The sequence below is a fragment of the Protopterus annectens genome, chromosome 17.part0 (genome assembly GCF_019279795.1).
Source record: "Protopterus annectens isolate FY-2018-M chromosome 17.part0, PAN1.0, whole genome shotgun sequence".
In the NCBI taxonomy this organism is placed as follows: Eukaryota; Metazoa; Chordata; order Ceratodontiformes; family Protopteridae; genus Protopterus; species Protopterus annectens.
In genome coordinates this window covers 286,558,456-286,581,308 of record NC_056751.1, presented here as the reverse complement: position 1 = coordinate 286,581,308, position 22,853 = coordinate 286,558,456, and the positions used below count along the sequence as shown (strand labels likewise).

The 22,853-nt window shown below is 40.8% G+C and overlaps 1 protein-coding gene across 2 annotated transcripts in view; it reads left to right on the top strand.

Moving 5' to 3' along the window:
• The window catches only part of EIF3M (eukaryotic translation initiation factor 3 subunit M), a 1,227,752-nt gene that overhangs the window by 283,757 nt on the left and 921,142 nt on the right, over positions 1 to 22,853 (top strand). For both annotated transcript variants that reach the window (XM_044058942.1, XM_044058943.1), the window contains one exon: positions 7,610 to 7,704. In XM_044058942.1, coding sequence (XP_043914877.1) covers positions 7,610 to 7,704 — 95 coding nt within the window. The remainder of the gene's footprint in view (positions 1 to 7,609; positions 7,705 to 22,853) is intronic.

The following is a 22,853-nucleotide window of genomic DNA, read 5'->3' as shown; positions in this document are numbered from 1 at the left end:
CCCCTGTACTAGATGTTGTTGATGTATTTTCTGAATCCAGTTTGTCTCCTGATTCTTTACCCCCTGCACCAGTTAAGCCAGACAGGTACTACAGGGTCCCAGATTCTCATAAATTTCTTTATAAAAACCCGGCTGCTGACCCAGAAACAATTTCTCAGGGTCCCAAAGGGGTCAAGGCTTCCACTGCAAAAAACCCTGTTCCCTGTGATAGGGATTCTAGAGCACTGGACGGATGGGGGAAAAAAGTTTACACATCTGCTCCTTTAGCTGTAAGGGCTTTAAACTGCCAGTTTCACATGCTTGAATATCAACAATCCCTAATGTCTTTGCTAAAACAGAAAATGCTTACAAGCTCAGAATGTCCTGAAAATAAGGAAATGCAGGATTTATTGCATGCAGCTGAACAAATGGGAATGCATACTTTGCAGTGTGGTTTTGATTCATTAGAGGCTTCTTGCAGAGCCGCAGTTGCAGGTTCTGTCATTCGAAGGCATGCTTGGTTAAAAGAACAAAGTTTACCTGATCATGTTAAAGCAAAATTGTTTAATGCTCCATTACAGCATGATACTTTGTTTGGTGTTAAGGCAGAAGAGGTGTTAAAGAAAATGGAGGATAAAGCAAAATCAATGCAGACAGTAAAGGATTTCTTACAGGTTCAGCCACCCAGATTTAGCAGGAACTGGCCTTCTAAAAATTGGTCCTTTCCAGTGTCGGACAGGCCACAAAGAGGCAGATACAGACACCCAAGAGGCAGATCTCAGCCCCAAGGCTCATACAGACCTAAGCAATGGGGTGCTTCAGCCCCCAAAGGCGGAGAAGACAAATCACAACCTTATAGGAAACGGACCCAATGACTTTCCTCTACCAATGCCAAGCACTTACCTTTTGGTAGCACCCTTAGGGGGAAAACTAGCACTTTTCTCACAAAATTGCCACATGATCACCCAGGACAAATGGGTACTGAATATTATTTCCCAGGGTTACAGGTTCCACTTTCACACCCTAGCAAGGGCAAAAGGTATGCCAGACCTGCCACACAATCAATGGGCAGAGGCACAAAAACAAATTTCTGCTCTCATGAACATGAGGGCTATTCAAAAAGTACCGCAGCAAGAGCAGGGACAAGGATTTTACTCAAGACTTTTCTTGGTACCCAGAAAGGACAAAGCTTGGAGACCAATACTGGACCTGTCTACTCTAAATACTTTCCTGGACGTTCTAAAATTCAAAATGTTGACACTGCAGCAACTTCTACCCATGCTGGGCAAGAAGGCTTGGCTAGTTACTCTGGACCTCAGAGGCATACGTGCATGTCCCAATCAGACAATCTTGCAGAAGATACCTCAGATTCATAGCTGGCTCAATGCATTACCAATTCTCTGCACTGCCCTTTGGCTTATCTACTGCGTATAGGGTCTTCACAAAATGCCTGGCACCAGTAATTGCATTTTGCAGACAAAAAGGAATTCAAATATATCCCTACTTGGACGACTGCCTTATTCATGCAGACAGCAAGGACATTTCTACTAAAGCATCTGGCGTTTGTAAAAAGATTACTAATTTGCCTAGGGTACACAGTAAACGAAAAGAAATCAAAACTAGTGCCCTCTCAAGAGATAATATACCTGGGTGCAAGCTTAAATGTAACTGCCCAGATGGCTTATCTCACGCCAGACAAACAAAGGCAACTGACTCATTACTTTCAAATGATGGCAACAAAGACCCAGCTACCTGCAAGAAAAATTCTGCAGGCTTTGGGCTTCATGGCATCCTGCATCCTGCTAATTCCATATGCAAGACTGCATATGAGGAAGCTACAATGGTATCTAAAAAGTGTTTGGACTCAACATTGCCACAGCCTGGCAGCAATAATTACTCTCATTCCCTGCCTGCAACAAGAGTTTTGATGGTGGGCACTGGCCTGTCACCACAACAAGGGACAGCCTTTCACTTTACCCACAGCCAGGCAGACACTAACTACAGATGCATCGGATTATGCCTGGGGAGCACACATGGCGGGAAAATGTATACAGGGCACGTGGCCCACAGACCAAATGCATCTTCATATCAATCAAAAAGAGATGCTAGCTGTACAGAATACCCTGACAGCCTTCAAGGATCAACTACATCCAGGACAACTATTACTAAAGACGGACAATACTACAGTCATGTGGTACATAAACAAGCAAGGGGGGCACACATTCCTACCCCCTCTGCAGGCAAGCCATGACTTTGTGGAACACAGCACTGGCCTATCAAGTACATCTGCAGGCACAATTCCTGCCAGGAAAGAAAAATACTCTGGCAGACGAACTAAGCAGAAACCTCATGGACCCTCATGAGTGGAAACTAGATCCAGAAGTCTTCAGCATGATGACAAAGAAATGGGGATGCCCAGACATTGATTTATTTGCCTCCCCTCACAACTGCCAACTACAGAGATTCTGCACAAGGACTTATCTCTCACAAGCATGGAAGGTGGATGCTCTATCATTCAGCTGGAAAAGCCTAACAGTTTATGCCTATCCACCACTGCCTCTACCCCCCAAGGTACTCCTAAAAGTCAAACAAGAAGCCAAAAATGATTCTGATTGCCCCAGACTGGACACACCAGCACTGGTACTCAATCCTAAAGAGCTTGTCTCAAGGGCCAGCCTGGACTTTACCTCAAATTCCTGATCTGCTGACGCAACAAAACAATCAGATCCTGCACAGCCAACTCAGAACCTTAAATCTGGCTGCTTGGTGAATAATATATCCACTCAGAACTCATCTGTCTCAAAAGCAGTTATGGATGTCATTTTGGAAGCCAGGAGGCCCAGCACCAGGAAATCTTATGCAGAAAAATGGAAGAGATTCTGTGCTTGGAACCAGGCACAAGGACTTGAACCGCTTGTCCCTAATATTCCTCAGATTTTACAATACCTAACTGAGATGCTGGACAAAGGCCTATCCTTCTCATCAATTAAGATCATGCCTCTGCCATTTCAGCTCATTACAATATGGAACCTCCTATTTTCTCTCATCCACTACTAAGACAGTACCTCAGAGGGGCAAAAAACATAAGACCTCCAAGGAGAGCACCTATACCAACATGGGACCTCAACTTTGTCTTGGAAAAGCTCACACTGCCTCCTTTTGTGCCAGCCAATACAGCTAAGGTAAAATTCTTATCATGGAAAACCGCTCTGCTCCTAGCAACTTCAGCAAGAAGAGTCTCAGAGTTACAGGCATTAATGGCAGTGGAACCTTTTATCATTTTTTATCCGGACAGGGTTTCTCTAAGGACAAACCCAACATTTATGCCAAAGGTAGTATCCAGTGTGGCTCTTAACCAAACCATTTACCAACCTTTTATCCAACTCCCCAGAATAAAGGGGAGAGACTTCTGCACTCTTTGGACATACACAGGCAGTTACGCTTCTACTTGGACAAAACAAAAGCTTTCAGAAAAACTGAGCAACTTTTTGTGGCATACGCTGCAGGATCACAAGGAAAGGCTATTTCAAAGCAGACTATTTCAAAATGGACAGGACACTGCATTCGTTTCTGCTATGCACAGCATGGCAAATCAGTGCCTAAGAATATTAGGCCACATTCTACCAGGGCAGCAGCCACATCAGCAGCCTTTCTCAGAGGATTACCAACCAAGGAAATTTTGGAGGCTGCAACTTGGAGTTCAGTGCACACTTTTACCAAGCACTATCACTTAACTCTTTACTCTAAATCCAGGGCAGGCTTTGCCACTGCAGTTCTGCAGGGCCTCATAGCCACTCCTAATCCTATTTAAACCCAGCCGCCCAACCTCAGCTTTGGGATTCAACCCAAGTGTAGTGACTGCAACAGTGAAACATGATGAACATAGTACAGCTGTGTACCTACCATAAATGTAGATGTTCGAGTGTATTCACTGTTACAGTCCAGGTTACCCTCCCACCATCCCCCTTTCATTGCTGGGACTTATCTGTACTTCTCTATTCTATACAACCTGTGTGGTGTATTTGCTTGTAGAGGAAGGTAATGTTTGTTAGTGCATGCTCTTTTATTTGCAAATTTTTAGCCTACCCCTTTGGGGGCACCTGACATCTGGGGCAAGAAAAACTGAAGAAAATGGTGTCGGCTGCATCTTTTATACCCCTGGTGCACTGACATCAGGGAAGAGGCGACCGCAACCGACGCCGGACCAAGACTTTGGAATTCAGGCCGACTGCGGGTAGCCTGCAAGCAGAATAACCCCAAGTGTAATGACTGCAACAGTGAATACACTCGAACGTCTACATTTATGGTAGGTACACAACTGTACCTTTCCTGTGTTGGTTAGTACCAAGTCCAAGATGTTGTCGTCTTTTGTGGGGGTGTCATCTGGTTGGTCCAAGGCACTGGCATTGATGAAGTCAAGGAATATCTGAGCATTTCTGTTCTGGCTCGAGTAGTTCTTCCAATCAGTGGTTAGTTAGTTAAAATTGCCCATGATCAGGGTTTAGTGTTGAATCTTAATAGATTCAAGGAGGTCCAGATAGGTGGTGTGGGTGTCCTGAGTCAACGTTGGAGGCTTTTAGCTAGCTATGATTTGCTTAGAGGTCTTGTCAGCTGTTAACTGCACCTGGAGCATCTCCTGTGCGTCATACTGTTTGACTTGTCTGGAGGTGTGTATATCTTTAATATATATTGAAACACCATCTCCTTTGGCTTTGCTGCACTCAGTTTGTGGTCTGTATGTATGATAGGATGAGTAACCAGGTAAGGCTGGGGTGCTCTCTGCAGCTTTGAACCAGGTTTCTGTGAATGCACAAATGTCGGCACTTTCCAGGGTTAAGAATGCTTGCAATGAGTTCAGTTTCATGTTGAGACTTTTAGCATTCAGCAACATGACCTTTAAACGGCATTTAGATGAGATTCTCATGTTGGTAGTTTTGACCTCAAGACATTGCTTAAAAAAAGGCACTATGGGGGAGGCAAGACCCTTTGCCAGGAGCCTGAAGCCCAAGGAAAACAGATGCAGACCATCTCTGGCAAAGGATCGTGTTCTGTCAATGTCTTCCCAGGCCGATAGGTACTGGATCCCCTTAGAATGACACCAGAAACTAATCCAGTTGTTAAGTCCATCATTTTTTGTTTGTATTGAGACATCATTCTGGGTGACGGTAGAATGCTGCTTAAGGCTAGTGACATACCTTCCTGGAACACATGTTCTGTGAGCTTGATCAGGTCTGTCTTCATATAGTCAAGAGAGGTACATCTCAAGTCATTCATGCCAACATGTAATATGACAGTCATAGCAGTACTTCCACAGTTGTTTGAAGAGCACCACCCTACTGTCCCACTGTCTAACACTGCTGATTCCAGTCACTGTCTGTATAAATAGTTTTCTTTTGTGGGGAGGGGGTTAATATTGTTTAATGCTGGGGTGTTATAATATCTGATGTGGCAGGGTAAAATGCTTCCATAATCAGCCCACAAACCTCTGACCCCTACACCATTGAAACTGTAGGAATAGGATGGTTGAAGGTTATGTACATTGTCTCCTACCTTACCTGACAACTCCAGCACCCATCACTGCAGGCAAGGCTCATATTTTGTTTTTTGGGTGTAGTGTACCCATCTCATTGTTAACCTTTGCAATTTACTGTCTAATGTCCATCCACTTTCATCCCTTTTAAACCATTTCCCATTCCATTGTATGGATCTCCACTGTCCATTTTTTTCTCTTAATGGACTTTAACATCCTTCAGTGGATCCTATCTGATATTATGTAATTTAATGTTCATTAGCTCAGTCATTGCCCTGAGATTACCCACTCCCCAGCACTCTCTCCTCTCAATCCCCTCTTCTGGTTCTTTGAGCTCCCCTCTAAAATCTCCCTCACCCTTCCTTCTTCCTTCTCATGAGTAGATTACCTACTTTCTGAGTAAGCTTCCTACCCATATTGTCCCTGTTGGTCTGGTTCATCTGAAATATAAATCCTGTTTCCCCACAACTGCCAAAGGTGAGCCAAACCTATCATTCTGACTGGTATTCACTGTTTTGGCATACTTTTTCACAAGGAAGTAACATAGCTTTCATAACCCTAAGAACCCTCCGTGCTCATCTGCAGAAGACTGTCCAAAGCTTAGTGGCCTACAAACCATCTCATCCACAACACATGGATAGCATGCTGTCTTCCTCTGCCCTAGGAGTGGACCATTTGTTCATGGCTGACTGATATTTGTGTAACTCAAAGATGTGACCCCCCCTCCCCCACCACCACTAAACTACTCCAGATATGTTATTTTCTCTTTGCTGCACTCTGGATTTTTCGCTTGCCTGATAAAGTCCCACTTCAGCTTCATGTCTGGGAGGATTCAGTAGGGTGCCCAAGAATAAAAATGGCATGAGCAGGTACAGAATTTAGATGGTTATCAGCATCACGGAACTTTCCTAAGTTAATGCCTTTCTACATCTCCACATCTGTAACCATATTGTTCTGTGCATGCCTCTTTCCTGAGTTTTTCTCTCTCGTTTAGTGTAGACTAGTCAAAATTTAACTTCTTGGATATGTCATACTTCCTAATAGAGAGTACCCTTTTCCAGCCCATAGAGACAATCCATTGCCCATGATTTTGCAGTTCCATCTGCTTACCAGCAAGTACAAAATAAACGAGGTGTGCTTTGTTTATGGTTAACTTTACATTGCAATGTCTTTGTTAATCTTGTTGGAGCATGCACATTCAGTGTAGAGTCTCATTTCCTATGTATGTTTGTCCTTCTGACCAGCTTTAATCATTTGTTAGTTAAAACATATACCATTTTTGCCAGGTGTTAAACTCTCAATGTTGCTTTCTGGTCTTAAGATTGGGAACTGGTCACATTGATGAGACAGATTCCTTAAAACAATATGCGATCACTCAAATGCAGCTGTAGGTATGTGGGGGAATCTTAATAAATGAATTTGCTTTCCTTATTTATATTTTTCTTTTAAGGGAACCTATGCTGATTCTGACTAACCTGCATTAGCATATTTCAGACTTACTTCCGTAATGGGATATTGTACTGTATCTCTTGTCTTTTTTCTTCCTGCCTTTCAGAGCTTTCCACCTCTTCAGCTGCAGAGTGAAGAAGAAAAAATGGCACCACACAGAGTGTTAATGTGACTATGCCACACATGTTAGCAGTTGAGCACCCTATCAGAAGGGTGAGATGTTTAACTGTAAGCCCTAGATCTTCAGAAAATAAATTGCACTTAAAAAAGGACAACAAATGTCAAAACTTGCCATTGAGACATTTTTGTAGGGGGCTTCCTCCCCTCCGTCTCCTAAAATAGTGGCTTTGTTGCCCATACCACTGTTATTTATCTGTACAGACAATGAGATTGCTGTACTTTGAGAAGGGATATGTTCAAAGGTAGCCAGCCCTGGACTTGGTCTGTATTGCCCATACTGCTAGCAGTTGCAGTCTTGCTGTTCCTAGAATATTAAAGTCCTAAGTCTTTCAACAGGAAGCCAATAATTGGTGTCATCTAATGTGTATGCTTCTAATGAAGTCTTCAGTGAAGTCATGATGTTTTGTAATCACTAAGAGAAGTCTTCTGTTTCTTTAATTTCTTTTGTGTTTTTTTCCCTTGTTTTGTCAGATTCGAAAGTGGATTTCTGACTGGGGACTCAGCACAGATAAAAAACACACACTTCTAAGATTGCTGTATGAAGCACTTGTTGACAGCAAAAGGAGGTGAGGTGCATCATTGTCTTATTTTATAGATTAGCTTTCCAGAAGCATTTTACATGAAAGTTCTAATTGAATTAGCGCAAGTGCTCCTGCAGAACTGATTCTTGTATGTGCTTGTGGATAGCACAAGATGGTGCTGTTTTGTAGTTTTCTAATTACAAATAATTTACTATAATTTGGAAATGTACATTTGAGTTACAGTAATCATTTTTCTCTGGCATATTGATTTCTGTAGGTGAGATGCCTTTGACTTTGTAAAATAAAGTTTTGGTTATGTATACTTTCTGCTGTGTTGTGTGGTGAGTGTCACATATATTTCACTTTGGTTGTGTTCCTACTGCAGATTCTCACAGCAACACATTGTCACGTTCGATTCTCAGCTAGAGAGTCTTCTGTGTTGAGGCATGCGTGAATGGGCGTGCCTTCGTTGAAGGTTGTGTGTCAGGGCTGGTAACTCAGCACGTAAATATCCACTACCAAACATTAGCAGACCAGAGTTCCGCTGTGACGACCCCTAACCGGGATAAGCCGAAAGGCACAACAACATATGATGTTTGTGATCCCTTTGCTTATTCATTGCACCTCAGATTTTTAAATACAAAAGCTTTATATGACCAAAGGAAATGAACAATTAAGCACAGCGTTTGTTTGTTTGTGTCTTTCGGCTTTTCCCGGTTAGGGGTCGCCACAGTGGAACTCCGGTCCGCTAATGATTGGCAGTAGATTTTTACGTGCTGGCTTGCCGGGCCTAATGCACAACCTTCACCGAAGGAACGCCCATTCACGCATGTTGCCACACAGAAGACGCTCTAACAGAGAATCGAACGGGCAACATCTAACTGTGAGGCGACAACGCTACCGCAGCACCACGTACATATCCTTAAAAATCATGTATAAAGATGTTCTTATGTAGCTTAATTATTGCAGTGATTGTTGTTTCATGTAAACTGGGCTTTCTGATTATGAAATATGTAGCTTTAATTTAGTTTCTTTATAGGAACTAGATTAAGTTTAATAAAGTTTTTCCTGTTTGCTGAGTGACTATGCATGCACTTCTGGGTTCCAAGTCATGGTCTTGCACTCTAATGATATGGGTAGGCATGTGCTCTAGTCTGTAGTAGAATGCAACAGATAGTGACACAGACTGCAGCACAATCAAATCAGTCAGTCACGCAATCAGAAAAGCAGACAAGTCAATAAATGACTAAATGCAATTGTATTCAAATAAAAAATAGCAGAAGCAAACCAGAACATGTTAAGATCCGTAGTAAAATCTATACTGCTTGACATAAAGTTAGTAACACATATATAACACTGTAAAACGTGGTTCTCTTCCATGGGATAATTACTTTTAGGAAGAAAACTACAGCAATAGCCTACAGTGAACTATGTTTGTATGTGTTCTGCACTGACTGGATTAGTGCCTGGATGGAAATTATGCACTGAACTTAATAGGCTTCTGGGCAAGATGGATGATCCCATTGTATGTGGGACTAGGTACTGCAGTACTGAGTTCCACATGCAGGTGAAGCTGTATTATAAGTTTCAAGAGTCAGAGGCAGAAAGCCTGGAACCAGTCACAAATGCAGTTTGGTGTAGCATAAACCAGTCTCTAAACCCTGGTAGTGACAGTTCACCATGTCTTGTTCTCAAATGTAGATTTAGGTCCCTAATGGGTTCGTGTACCAACAAACCCATCCTCTCTTGTTGGATAGCAAGACTACAGATGTGATAGATGTGCTGTCCTACAGATGGAGCGTCTGAGCTGGACAGCATCTAGCCTTGCTACCTAAACGTGTATGCAAGACCCTGTTCCCTGCTAGCAGTACTACATCTGGTAAACGGGTAGAGCTGATGCACCAGAGAATGTTGTCCATATTGAGTGGCTGCACTGAATTCTCAGGTAAACTCTGTATAGGATTGCCATTTTTTTCTGGATTATTCAGAAATCAAACTAGTGGTCTGGTAGCCCTGAAGACACTGTACAAACTCCAGTATTCTGTTTTCAGTAACAGAATGTTGGAGTTTAAATCTGCAGTTACTCTGCACTTTGATTTAAGAAAAGCATCATAAAAGCAATGTAATTGTGCCAGCAACCAGGAAAAGGGGATATTCTCCTCTCTCTGATGTACAAGAGACCTCACACAGTTGGCGGAAAGTGGGTGGGATGAGGGGAGGAGATAGGTGGGATTAGTGGAGGTGCAGGCAATGTGGCTTTGCTCCGGTTTTAACCACAATGAAAGGTGGCAGCCCTAACTTCGGGTATACTCAGAACAGGTAATAAGTTTTATTAACATAGCATATTAAACAGTGGCATTATCTCCTACTGACATAGAGAGACTCCCTTTGATTCCATACCTCAAGATATTGAATTACAATGTTTGCCCCTTTTTTATATCATCAGAAGGTGCCACAAAATAACACAGAATCAAAAAGTAATTGGCAGCTACTCAGCCTATAGTAGCTACAAACAAATTATTAAATGTAATAAGTACAATCTCAACTCATCTAACTAAAGTAGAAGTTACATATCTTAGAGTCAGAAAGATAGCTTTACATGATGAGAGCATATTTACAGCAAAACAGAAGCGCTTGGAAAACTTTTAAACATGATCTTTAAGTAGTGTTTGCACACACTATTTTTTCAGAATGTCTGGTTTCACAGGTATTGCATGCACATATCGAATGTAAATTTGAGATTTTACTTTTCTATGCAGAATTTTATTTGGAAAAAAAAAGGAAAGGGTTAAAATTTGGGAGGGGAAAGGAACTACAACCACATTCTATTAGAATGAAGCAAGCTACTACTATGTCATTCCATTGAGAATAAACAACAGTGCCAGTGAACTTTTGTAAGGCAGTAGAATATTTTTTTTTTCTTTTTTAATTTCTCCAAATATTCTGGGTTTGTAATATCCTGTCAGGAATGAACCCCTTTCTTGAGCTAGGGTAAGATTAGGGTTTGTGATATCAGTATTGCTTCAGCCTTTGATGTTTTCCAGTAGTGCCTGTTCTCAGCACCTGCAATGAACCCATCATTTCCTCCTTTCTTGCAGTTCATGTGGCGTTCATGCAGTGTCACCATGTTTAAGTACACTTGAGAATTCTTTATTAGCCCTGTTGCTCCTGCTACTGGAATGTAGGGTGTCCTAATGCCATAGGCATAGAAGGTGGATGTCAGAATTTTGAGGAAATGCCATAGAGAAGGTTTTTATTTTTAGAGCCCAATATTATTAAGAAAAAGTAGAATAAAATAAAAAGTGACAAGCATCATCCAATTATTCCAGAAGGATCAGAAATATTTGAAATGGTACAGAAAATGTTGTACAGATTCTGAATTGGTAGAATATGTTATCTCTGAAGAAATCAGTGCAGGAGTAATGGATGGCTCTGAAGAGAATGGAGAAGGATTCAAAGGAGAATAGATATCACAAAAAATCCACAAAATCTCAATTGTGTGCCTGTTTCAAAAGATTGCTTGTGTATGAAATCCAGCCATTAAGGATTCAACATTTCCGAAAGCTAGGGATTCAGCTGAATGACCATGGAAGTAGATAGAGGACAGCTTTAAAGTAGATGAAATTTCTGAAAGAATACCCAAGGAAAGCTTGGAGGGCAATTCATAATTCATAAGCTCATAAATATTACTAGGCATGAGGTCTAGGAGACTTTTAAGAAGCCTAGCCCAATTTCCTAATTGCCCCAAAGTGCTGCCTGTTTAAGTGACGTGCTGAAGGTCACAAAGCAGGGAAATTAAGGCTGAGTGAATCAAGCCCTGTACCACAGGAAATAGCTGATCCACAGCTCATAGCTTTAGACCTGTGTATGAACTGCCAGACAGTGTCTGAATAAACATAATATTAAGATGATTGTTCAGTTTCTGTCTTTTTCTTTGTATGTATAATATTTTGGATTCACTTCAGAAGCTCGAATTTACAAAATCTTGAACTGCAAATAACCGAAACCAAAAGATCGAGTTTCGCAAACTCAAACTTCTGAAGCGAAACCAAAAAAAAAAAAAAGACAAACTTCGCTTGCCCCCCCACACCTCCCCTACTTAAATATACCAACTCCAAGATTGCGCTACAGTGGGGAAATGGGAAATCTCCCGTCTTGCGCTGTATGCGGAAGCGCAAGACAGGAGATTTCTCATTTCCTGTCAACACCGCAAAAGAAATAAAACATTACGTACACACAGAGCGTACAAGAATCCTTGCCTCTTTGTGCACACAATGTATTAAGGTAAGTAAACTCTTATTTTTAAACACTACACATATTCGATTTACTGAAATCTCGATCATATGGTCTCGACCATATGAAATTCGAGATTTCAGTAATTCGATTATGTGAAGTGTTCCCAATATTTTATATATATATATATATATATATATATATATATATATATATATATATATATATGTGTGTGTGTGTGTATTGACACACACACAGACGCAGACACACAGACGCAGACGCAGACACACAGACGCAGACACACAGACGCAGACACACAGACGCAGACACACACACACACACACACACACACACAGACACACACACACACAGACACACACACACAGACACACACACACACAGACACACACACACAGACACACACACAGACACACACACAGACACACACACAGACACAGACACACACAGACACACAGACACAGACACACACAGACACACAGACACACACAGAGTAAAGTTGAAAGCCTCAGCTGGGCAGATCATCAGGTTATGCAAGCTACATTGTGTCAAGATTAAAGAGTGGTTGTCATGGGAAATTCACTATTGAGCATGGAAACTCGATCAGAATTGTTCCAGACTACACTACAACCCTGTATAGAAAGAGAAACGTGTGCCAAGTCTCATATCATCCTGGTAATGAGAAGTAACACCACTACACATCCTTCTGAAATACAGCCAAGGTTTGGGAATTTATTTAAAAAAAAAAGGTAAAGACAAACTAAAAGTCAGGTAACAGACTAGCATATCTGGATACCTGATATGCAGTGGAAGTAAAACTAGAGATAATTTCAAAGATTCACCACTGAGATTCCCAGGGGCCAAAATGGCAAACATGATGGAGGGGAAAAAAAGATAATTTGGAAAACATGCCCGCAGGAATTGACTGAAATGATATACAAGAACAAGTGCTATGAGGGATCATTGGTTAGTGAAATTTAATACATTTGCAGTGAAAGTTAAAATACGGAAGTGGAAGCAGTATGCTTATTCAAAATGTCAGTGTTCCAAGCATGCTAAGGAAAAAAAGGTTTGGGAAGGTTTTTAAAGCAGAATAGGAGAGTGGACATGAGTAGAGGGGTTAGAAGAGTTATAAAGAAGATAAGTGGAAGTTGGAAGTTACTATCAAGTCTGTAAAGAAGGGCAAGGGCTAAGACAGTGATGAGATGGAGTGGAGAGGGATGTGATAGAACATAGGTAATTAATGTCACTTAATGGTAAGAAAAGGAAAGAAAATATATGTAGGGTTCTTAATAAGACAGGGATATGCAGAAAGAAATGGGAGCATCTGAAGTAGGGGTACTTTCTAGGGGCCTCACATTTATTCCAACTGTATATAGTAATTTTGATGAGACTCTTCATGATTTTAAGTTACATACACGGATCCTATCATTAAAGGTGGAATTTAAAGGCAGAAATGAGATAGGTGATCCCACAGTTTTTAAGAGACCCAGTCATTATGTTCCGGTGCCACATCCCTTGATAGCAGCATTTAGTAAAATGGTTGAAGATGACCTTTATAAGAGTAGGGCCGCTAATAAGAACAGGAAGCCGAATAAGGGTAATCTAGCATTCAAGCAGAGACAAGCCTTGAAATCACTACGTAGTGATCCTATGATAGTAATACGACCCGCAGATAAAGGCGGAGGGATCATGGTAATGGATGCACAGTTATATAATGATTGTATGATAGAGATGCTGGGAGATGATAGATTCTGTACCCCCGTCAGCCGAGATATGGTTTCTGGGTTCATAGATAGAACACATAATATGCTGGAGGATCTATTTAAGAGCTATGTGATCACTGGTCAGTTATGAGTTTTTAGATGTAACCCATCCTCTTATTCCTGTGATTCAGGACCTCCCAGAGATGCATAAAAATAGAGAGACCCCCACTGAGACTCATAGTGTCAAGGAGGGGTTGGTCCATGGAACCATTCTCGATATATATAGAGAAGTTTTTAAGACCAATTGTGGAAGCTAATGAGTTTATATTGAGGGATACGAAACAGTTCCTATTGGATCTATATGTATTCTTTAAGTACGTGCCCAATGACAAACAATATATTTTTTGTAACTATGGATGTACAATCCCTTTTTACCATCATCCCTAATAATGAGGGTGTCGAGGGTGGATAATAATATGAGGAGGAATTCTACTCTCACTGGAGCAGTGATTGATTTGTTAATGACTTTCTTGGAGGTGGTGTTGGAATGTAATGTGTTCTGTTTTGGGAACCAGTGTTATCTGCAAAGAGATGGCGTAGCTATGGGCACCTCGTGTGCCAATAGCTATGCCAATCTATTCATGGCAGCATGGGAGAGAGACTTCCTTTTTGGGATGCCAGGATATGTGGAGTCGGTAGTCTTCTACAGACGTTTTGTGGATGACTTGTTTTTCATCTGGACAGGTTCATCTGATGACCTGGTATCATTTGTTGGTGAGATTAACTCACTTTCTGGGTACCCTCAAGTTCAATTATGAATATTCAGCAGTTAGACTTCCATTTCTGGATATTTTTGTTGAAAGGCTGGGTAATGGTATGCTGAATACGGGTGTTTTCAGGAAACCATGTCATATGAATGTTTTATTACATCGACATAGTATGCACCCAGGACATGTCTATCGGAACATCATTAGAGGACAAGCTTTGAGGGTGTCCAGATATAATCCGAAAGACTCTGGGTTTACACGAGAGTTGGATGATTTATGTGACAGGTTCAGAGACCGGGGCTATAATGCCGTTGATGTTGAGAGAGGCATAGAAGGTATTGCTACTTTGAGGAGGGAAGTTGCAGTCCCGTATTTTTCTGCAGAGTATGAGAGGTTGAACAATGGGGCAGTGACTAATCCTACAGTGACTGGAAGAAACTCCATTGATGGATGTGTGGATGGGTCAACATCTAGATCTTTGGCATTCCCCCTGTTTTATACTAAGGATGTGGGCCAGATCACGGATATTGTAAGGGCACATTGGGATATCTTAATGGTTGACCCTGTGGTCAAGGAAGCAGTAGGTGTAGCCCTGAGGTTCACCTATAAAAATAAGATGAATCTGAAGAGACTTTTGTGTTACCCTAAAAGTGTTAGGTGTAGAGACTTCAACCGTATGTAGTACTATGCCATGTGGCCATTGTAGTTTTTGTGGTTTCATAGATTCCAATCCCATTTTTGTTCATACCTCTGACTCATCTAGGTATGTTTTCCGTGTGGCAGGGGACTGCATGTCTGTTGATATGGTTTACCTTGCCTCATGTGAAGCATGTCAGATATTTTATGTTGGGAAGACGAATAGGAGGCTTAGGGACAGGATCCGAGAACATTTATACCAGATTAGGATCAAATCTAAGGTCAATACACTATCCAAGCACGTCATTGATAATGATGACTCTCATGCCTTTAGGTTTAAAATAATAGAGGGGGTTAGCCCCAGTTTTAGAGGTGGGGATATTAGGATATACACAGAGGAAAGGGAGACCATCTGGATTATAAGGCTGAGGTCCGATCAACCCTTGGACTTAATGGAAAGGTTTCGATTAAACCATTCCTGAAATCAAGGAAGTTGAAAGCCTGATGCAGGGCGGTTAGACTGAGAATGATGACACTTCCTTGTCTTTGAATATGTATACATTAGTTCATACGAACTTGAGAAGGATGTAATGTATGCCTATGATATAAAAACCAAAAAGGAACACCAGCACAAACCAACTTCCAAAGACCACACTCGGACCAAATAAACTTAGCGCTTTCATTCACTTTAATAACGTGAACTTCATCAGAAAAAACATACATCAACCCACCCCTTCCTTTTATAATAAATTAAATTAAATGACAGGAAATGATGCAATGAAAAAATAATATTCTAAATCAAAACAAAAAAAACATATAAAAATGTGTACATATATATATATATAATAATTAAACAAGGAATCCTACTTAGTGTCACTCAATTCAACATACGTACTTTATCTATACATTAAAAAACATTTCAAATTAATAACTTCATTTAGGCCAGGTGATACGTCCGCTCCAAATAGGAGCTGCCAAAATGCCTTTTTGCATTCCAATCTGTTGTTTAAATCCCCGGCTAATAAAACTTTATCAACACTACCTAAAACAAAAAACTCAAACTTTTTGAATGTAGTACAAGAAAGTGCATGTCTAGGTAGTGAATTGGTCTTATCTTTTTTCTTTATAGCTAAGGTGTGCTCGTATATCGTACGTTTTAGACTTCTCTTAGTTTTCACTATGTAATAATTTTTACATGTTGTGCAAGTGGCTAAATAAACCACACATTCACTGTTGCAACTGTAGTACTTTTTTGCCCAAAAAGTGTGTCTCAAATGTTCTACGATGGCAAAGGATGAATTACTAATGAATCTACATTGTTTACAGTTCATGCAACCAAAAGTTCCTTTCTTATTGGAGCATGCTCGGGCATTATTAATATCCACATCTTTTGTTGATTCCAACATCAACTTAATGTTGGTCATTCTTTTATAAGTGAATTTAGGTGTCACCCCTAAAATAGAAGCCAATTCCTTATTTCCAAGAATAATTCTGCAGTTGTTCTCAATAATATGTTTAATGTTCCACATTTCTCTAACTATAGGTAAAGGAAATGCAGTTTGGAATTCATTTGTGTTCATATCACTACTCCTTCTATTAATGTACGGGGGGCCCACCATTGAATCCCTCGAGTGTAAAATAGGTTTAGCTACCCCATTTCTAAGGTTTGTTACTTCACCTTCTATTCTCTTCAGCCATCCTGAATCATATCCTCTATCTATGAATAATGATCTTAAAAATAATAATTCTTCAGCAAAAACGTTAACCTACTTAGTCTTATAATCTGACCCTTGATGACTCCCTTCTTCATATGAAAGGGGTGCAAGCTGTCCCTGCGTAGATATTGATTTGCAAAGCATGACTTTCTAAATATTTTGCTCTTAAATTGTCTTGTACCGTTGTCTATACTTAAAGCCAAATCTAAGAAATTAATGTTTTCACCAAAACCACCAATTTTAAAAAATAAAAAAATCAGTAGTATTATTCAAATGTGTGACCAGTTCTACAAATTCTAGATAATCACCCGACCACAGAAAAAACAAATCATCAATGTATCTGTAGTATAGTTCCACTGTACTAAAACTGGAATGTGACTTGAGAAATGTTTGTTCCCAGTTTGCCATGACTAAGTTGGCAAAAGCTGGAGCAACTCTTGCCCCCATGGCTACACCTGAGAGTTGTTTGTACAATACTTTGTTAAATCTAAAGTAGTTATTATCCAACACTAACTCCATTAAAGTACAGATGGTGTTAATCTTCTCACCTGAAAACTCTGTATTTCCAGTTAAATACTCCCTCATATATTCGAGACCTTTTTCCTGATTTATAAAAGTATATAAACTCCTCACATCCAATGTTCCAAAAAATATGGCTTTATTAGATGTGTCATAATCTCTCAAAATTTCGAGCAAATGCCAAGAATCTCTGAGATAATGTTCTGACTTCTGAACAACTGGGTTTAGAACACTATCTAACCAAATTGAAATATTTTCAGTCTTTGGATGTTTGGCTGAAAATGATGGGTCTAAACGGTGGATGTTTATCATTGTTTTGTATTTTTGGAATACCAAAAAATGTTGCTATTTTTGGATGTTCCACAAGTAAGAAATCATATTCCCTATTGTCTATCTCTCCTTGACAAAACATATCAAACAAAAGTGTGTCTAATCTTTTGAAACTACGTCCTTCTTGCTCAAAATTGACCTTCTTGTATGTACTTTGATCATCTAACATAGAACTTATAGACTCCTCATAATCTTTGTTGTTCATAATTACTATCTTGCCCCCCTTTATCTGCCTTCATAGTTCTAATGTCAGGATTTCTGGTTTGTTTTTAGAGCCAACATTTCTTCTTCAGATAAATTGTTTTCACCATTGTCACATATTCTTCTGAACTCACTTTCACAAATATTCTGAAACACCTGCAATGTGTTAAACAAGGGTGGATTGAATATGCTCGGTTTACAAGTTGTTTGTGTATTTGCTCAATCAATCCAACATCCTGCATTATGTATTTAAGATTGAGCTTTCTTAAAAATAATCTAAAATCCACCAACAATTTACCTACATTCATCCCACAAGCCGGGATGAAAGAAAAACCTTTCCTTAGCACATTTTCTACTTTTAAAGGAAGGGGTGTATCAGACAGGTTTAAAAGGGGGGTGGGTTGATGTATGTTTTTTCTGATGAAGTTCACGTTATTAAAGTGAATGAAAGCGCTACGTTTATTTGGTCCGAGTGTGGTCTTTGGATGTTGTAGGTCTGAAGAAGCCTAGTGGTGAAAGCGCTAGCCTGTGTGTGATATTTTTATGCATTAAAGCAACCTCTGGAGATTTTGTACAACTTTTTTGACTTTTATTTGGCAAGTGTTGTTTTATAGCCCGTGGTGCTGCGGTAGCATTGTCTCCTCACAGTAAGACGCTGTCCGGTTCGATTCTCAGCTAGAGCGTCTTCTGCTTGGAGACATGCATCAATGGGCGTACCTTCGTTGAAGGTTGTGCGTCAGGGCTGGTAACTCGGCACGTAAAAATCAACTACCAATCATTAGCGGACCGGAGTTCCGCTATGGCGACCCCTAACTGGGAAAAGCCGAAAGACACAAACAAACACATTTGGCAAGTGGTGTTTTGAGTACTTTGGATGAACACAGCTTTGCTCTACCTAGTGTCGCTCCAACTATTATTGATTTACATTTTAATCTTTGTTGTCTTAAAAACACTTAATGTTTACATTTTCATTTAAGCCTGGGGCTCTACAAGCACATAATTTTATTTGCCGTCTAGCTTCACGAGTTTCTGACTTGTCCTTAAAACTTCCCCCCCTTGGATCTAGTGACACACATTCTAATGCAGAAAACAAAAAAACTTTTCATATTGGGAACAAATAGTAGAATGCTTGTTTAAATAATGCATTATTTTTGTCTTTGATTTTAATACTGTACAGATGTTCCTTAATGCATTTTTCTAAATTACGAGTGGTCATACCAACATAAAAGCTGGGACATCCAGAACATAATGCAATATAAACCAACCCTGTAGTTTTACAATTATTTCTTTCCTTTAAATATATGTTAAAACTGAGATTTTCAATACAAAATGTGTTTAGTAACAGAGACACGACTTTACATGTACCACACTTATACATACCAATTTCCTTATCTATGTGTACTATGCATGTATCTGATTTTTCCAACTGTGTGTGTGTGTGTATGGATATACTTTTATTTCCCTGAAAGGCCAAAATACAGACGACCACAAAATCAAGATGAAAATCATGAAACGAAGAATCAATAATTGCATAAGTATTCTCAGGGCAAGTGAATACTTGTCCAGTTGGGGGTATTATGCTGTTTGTCCACTGTAGTGTGATCCCAGAGTTGGTATATATTGTTGGGGGGCAGCCCCCCACATTGGTGGCTGGGCTACGCCCCACCCCCCTCCTAGCTGGGTTTTAGGTGGTGTGCTGTTATTTACTGTTGATTTGGGCAAGTATTCATTTGCCCTGAGAATACTTACCTGATTCATGATTCCGCTTTTCGTGATTTTGGTCTCGATCTTGTGGTCATTGGTATTTTGGCTTTTCGGGAAGTAAAAGTAGACCCATATATATAATATATATGTGTGTGTGTGTGTGTGTGTGTGTGTGTATTTACACACATGTATGTCTGTACACGTATATGTGTGTGTGTGTGTGTGTGTGTGTCTGTATGTATGTATATATATATATATATATATATATATATATATATGTATATATATATATATATATATATATATATATATATACATATATATGTATATATGTGTGTGTGTGTGAGTGTGCGTGTATATATATATATATATATATATATATATATATATATATATATATATATATATATATCTATATATATATATATATATAGATATATATATATATATATAGGTTCATAGGTTGATACTAGGCTATCTGCCCTAGGGCATTTATAAGCCTAGCCAGAGTGTGTTTGGCTTTCGCCACCCTTTTAGATTAGTTGACTGTGCCTCTGTATAGTAGGTCACAGAAGGTAGCCCTTTTAAGGTTAGTTTACTGTACCTCTGTCAAGCAGGGACACAGGAGAGATCCCAGGGGTAAACTTACGTTCTCCCATCCACTCGTCAAGATTTCTCTTGAAGAGGGTCAATGAGGGGCTCTGCCTAACATGGATTGGGATTTTGTTCCAGAGTGAGGGGGGCCTCTGAGATATGAATCTGTCCCTCCAGCATGTCCTATTTATTTCTGTGCTGAGGTTCAAGTCCCTGGAGCGTGTAGCTCTAAGGGATTTGGATTTCCTGAGGTGAAGCATGTCCATTAATTCTGGGTTGGACATGGCTTTATACGTCAGACACAGATCGCCTCTGAGTAGGCAGTACGCAACTGAGTAGAACTGGAGTTTCTTTAGCCGAACTGCATAGGGCATCTGTTTGAGCCTCTTGATACTCTTGGTGAGATACTTTTGGGGTCTTTCCAGTTGCTGAAGGTGTCGGGTAAGGTCCATCCCAAATGGGGCATTGTACTCAGTTATGGGCCTGATAAGTGATGAGTAGAGGGGCACAATGACCTCTCTTGATCTAGATGTGAACCCTTTCATGATAAGGTGGGCTATATAGAAGGTCTTTCTAACCACTTTGGCAACGTGATTGTCAAAGGAGAGATTGCTATCTACTTGGGTCCCCAAGTCCCTAATTACTTCTTCAGTACTTAATGGATTACCACCTATGTGGTAATTTGTGGGCACTTTGTTTTTCCCTAAGGGGATGACTATGCACTTTTTGGCATTTAGCTTTAGGCCATGGCTCTGGCACCAGTTATCCGTCTCTGTGAGACCCTTTTGGAGGATGCTTGTGTCAGCTGGAGAGTCGATTACAGCACCCAGTTTGCAGTCATCTGTGAACTTGGTCAGCCATAGTCCACCTGTGTTAGCCTGTACCTCTGAGAAATATATACCGAACAAGAGAGATCCCAGGACTGAGCCTTGTGGGACACCACTTGTAACTGGTTTAGAGTCTGACATGGCACCTGCTGTTCTGACCATGTTGGTTCTATCCCTGAGCCAGTTTGCAACCCATCTTGTGACATAGGGGTTGATATTTAAGCTGGTGAGCTTCTTTATGATGCCCGAGTGGGGTATTGTGTCGAAGGCTTTTGCGAGGTCCAGGTAGGCTATGTGGACTACCTTCCCTTCATCTATGGCTTTGGTAACTCTTTCAAAGAAGTCGACCAGGTTCAAGAGGCAAGGTCTACCCTTAACCAAGCCGAATTGGGTAGGATTCAGTGTCTGGAGGTTCCCAATGTCTTTGTTGATGATTTCCATGATGATACGCTCCATAGCTTTGCAGACCAGGCTAGTCAGCCTTATAGGGTGATAGTTTCCGGGGTCTGTTGTGGCACCACCTTTGTGGAGTGGGACCACTGTTGCTGTACGCCATTCCTTGGGTACATATCCTGAAGTAAGGCTGAGATTGAACAGTGACTTTATATGAGGGTTTAGTTCTTCTTGGAGCTCATGTAAGATGCAGCCCGAGACACCGTCTGGTCCCATTGATGCTATGTTTTTTTGCTTTGGAGAGGGCAGCTCTCACCTGTGCATCTGTGATCTCAGGAAGGCTACATTCTGTTGGGATAGACATTTGCTCTTTTGGGGGGAAGGGGGAGAGAAGTTTGCACTGAACCTTTCTGCCAGGATGTTGGCAATGTCTGTGAGTTCAGTGTATTTTTTGGCATTTTGCACTAACTCAGAGCATATCTGGGAGTTGCCTCCCAGGTTTCTGACATAACTAAAGAAGGCGTTGTGATTATCTTTAGTGTCTTGTGCAATTTTACTTTCGAAGCTGGCCTTAGATGATTTTATGAGGGATTGTAGTTTCTTGCTAGTACTGATCAGTGACGCCTTCCCTTTTTGGGATTTTGCTCTGTCATGTAGTAGCTTTCTCCTTCTGTTGTATAGCTTATTTATGGCCGGGGTCCACCAGACTTGTCTCCTGCCTTTGGAGGAGTGAGTCTTGGTTTTATTTGGGATAGCGTGCTCCATGCATTCCTGTAGGTGTCCATAGAATGCTTTTGTAAAGGATTCTGCATTTTGGGCCTTATTTTCCACTTGCCCGGGGGCTTTGGAGGATTCCACCTCAGGTTTGAGAAGTGTGACGTTTGCTTTTGAGAAGTTCTTCACCGTGGTTTCCTTGGCTAGGGGTGGGGACGGAATATGGATGTCCAGTGAGATTTGTTTATGGTCTGATCTTACCAATGAGGGGTATGCCTCTGGTGTGGAACATAGAGATCCCATGTTGGTGATGACCAGATCCAATATGTTTTCCCCTCTTGTGGGAGTGGTGACCATTTGTTCCATAGCATTTGAGTTTATAAATTCTAGGAACCGTTGGGCGAGGGTGTTTGGGCTTGAGTAGTTTTCCCAATCGATGTTTGGGTAGTTGAAGTCACCCAATATAATAGTGTTTGGAGAGACCTTCATATTCTCCAGTGTTCTCAGGAAAGCTGAGTGAGGTTCCTGTGTTTGGGAGGGTGGTCTGTAGCAGGCTACAAACTGAAAGTCGTTTTTTCCCACTGTTAGTTGCACATGGATGGTCTCCGATGCTTCGTGCAGTGCCACTAACCTGGAGGTTTGGGTATCTTTGATAAATATGGATACTCCCCCTCCTTTTGTGGTTCGGTCCGAGTTTTGTGGCCGGAAAGCATGGTATGAAGTATAACCTGTTAGTGCTGGGGTGCTCTTTGGAGCCTGTTATTGCACAGCTGTCAATATTCTCCATACTGAGGAGAGTCTCGAGTGCGTGCATCTTGAGGTTTAGAGTTCTGGCGT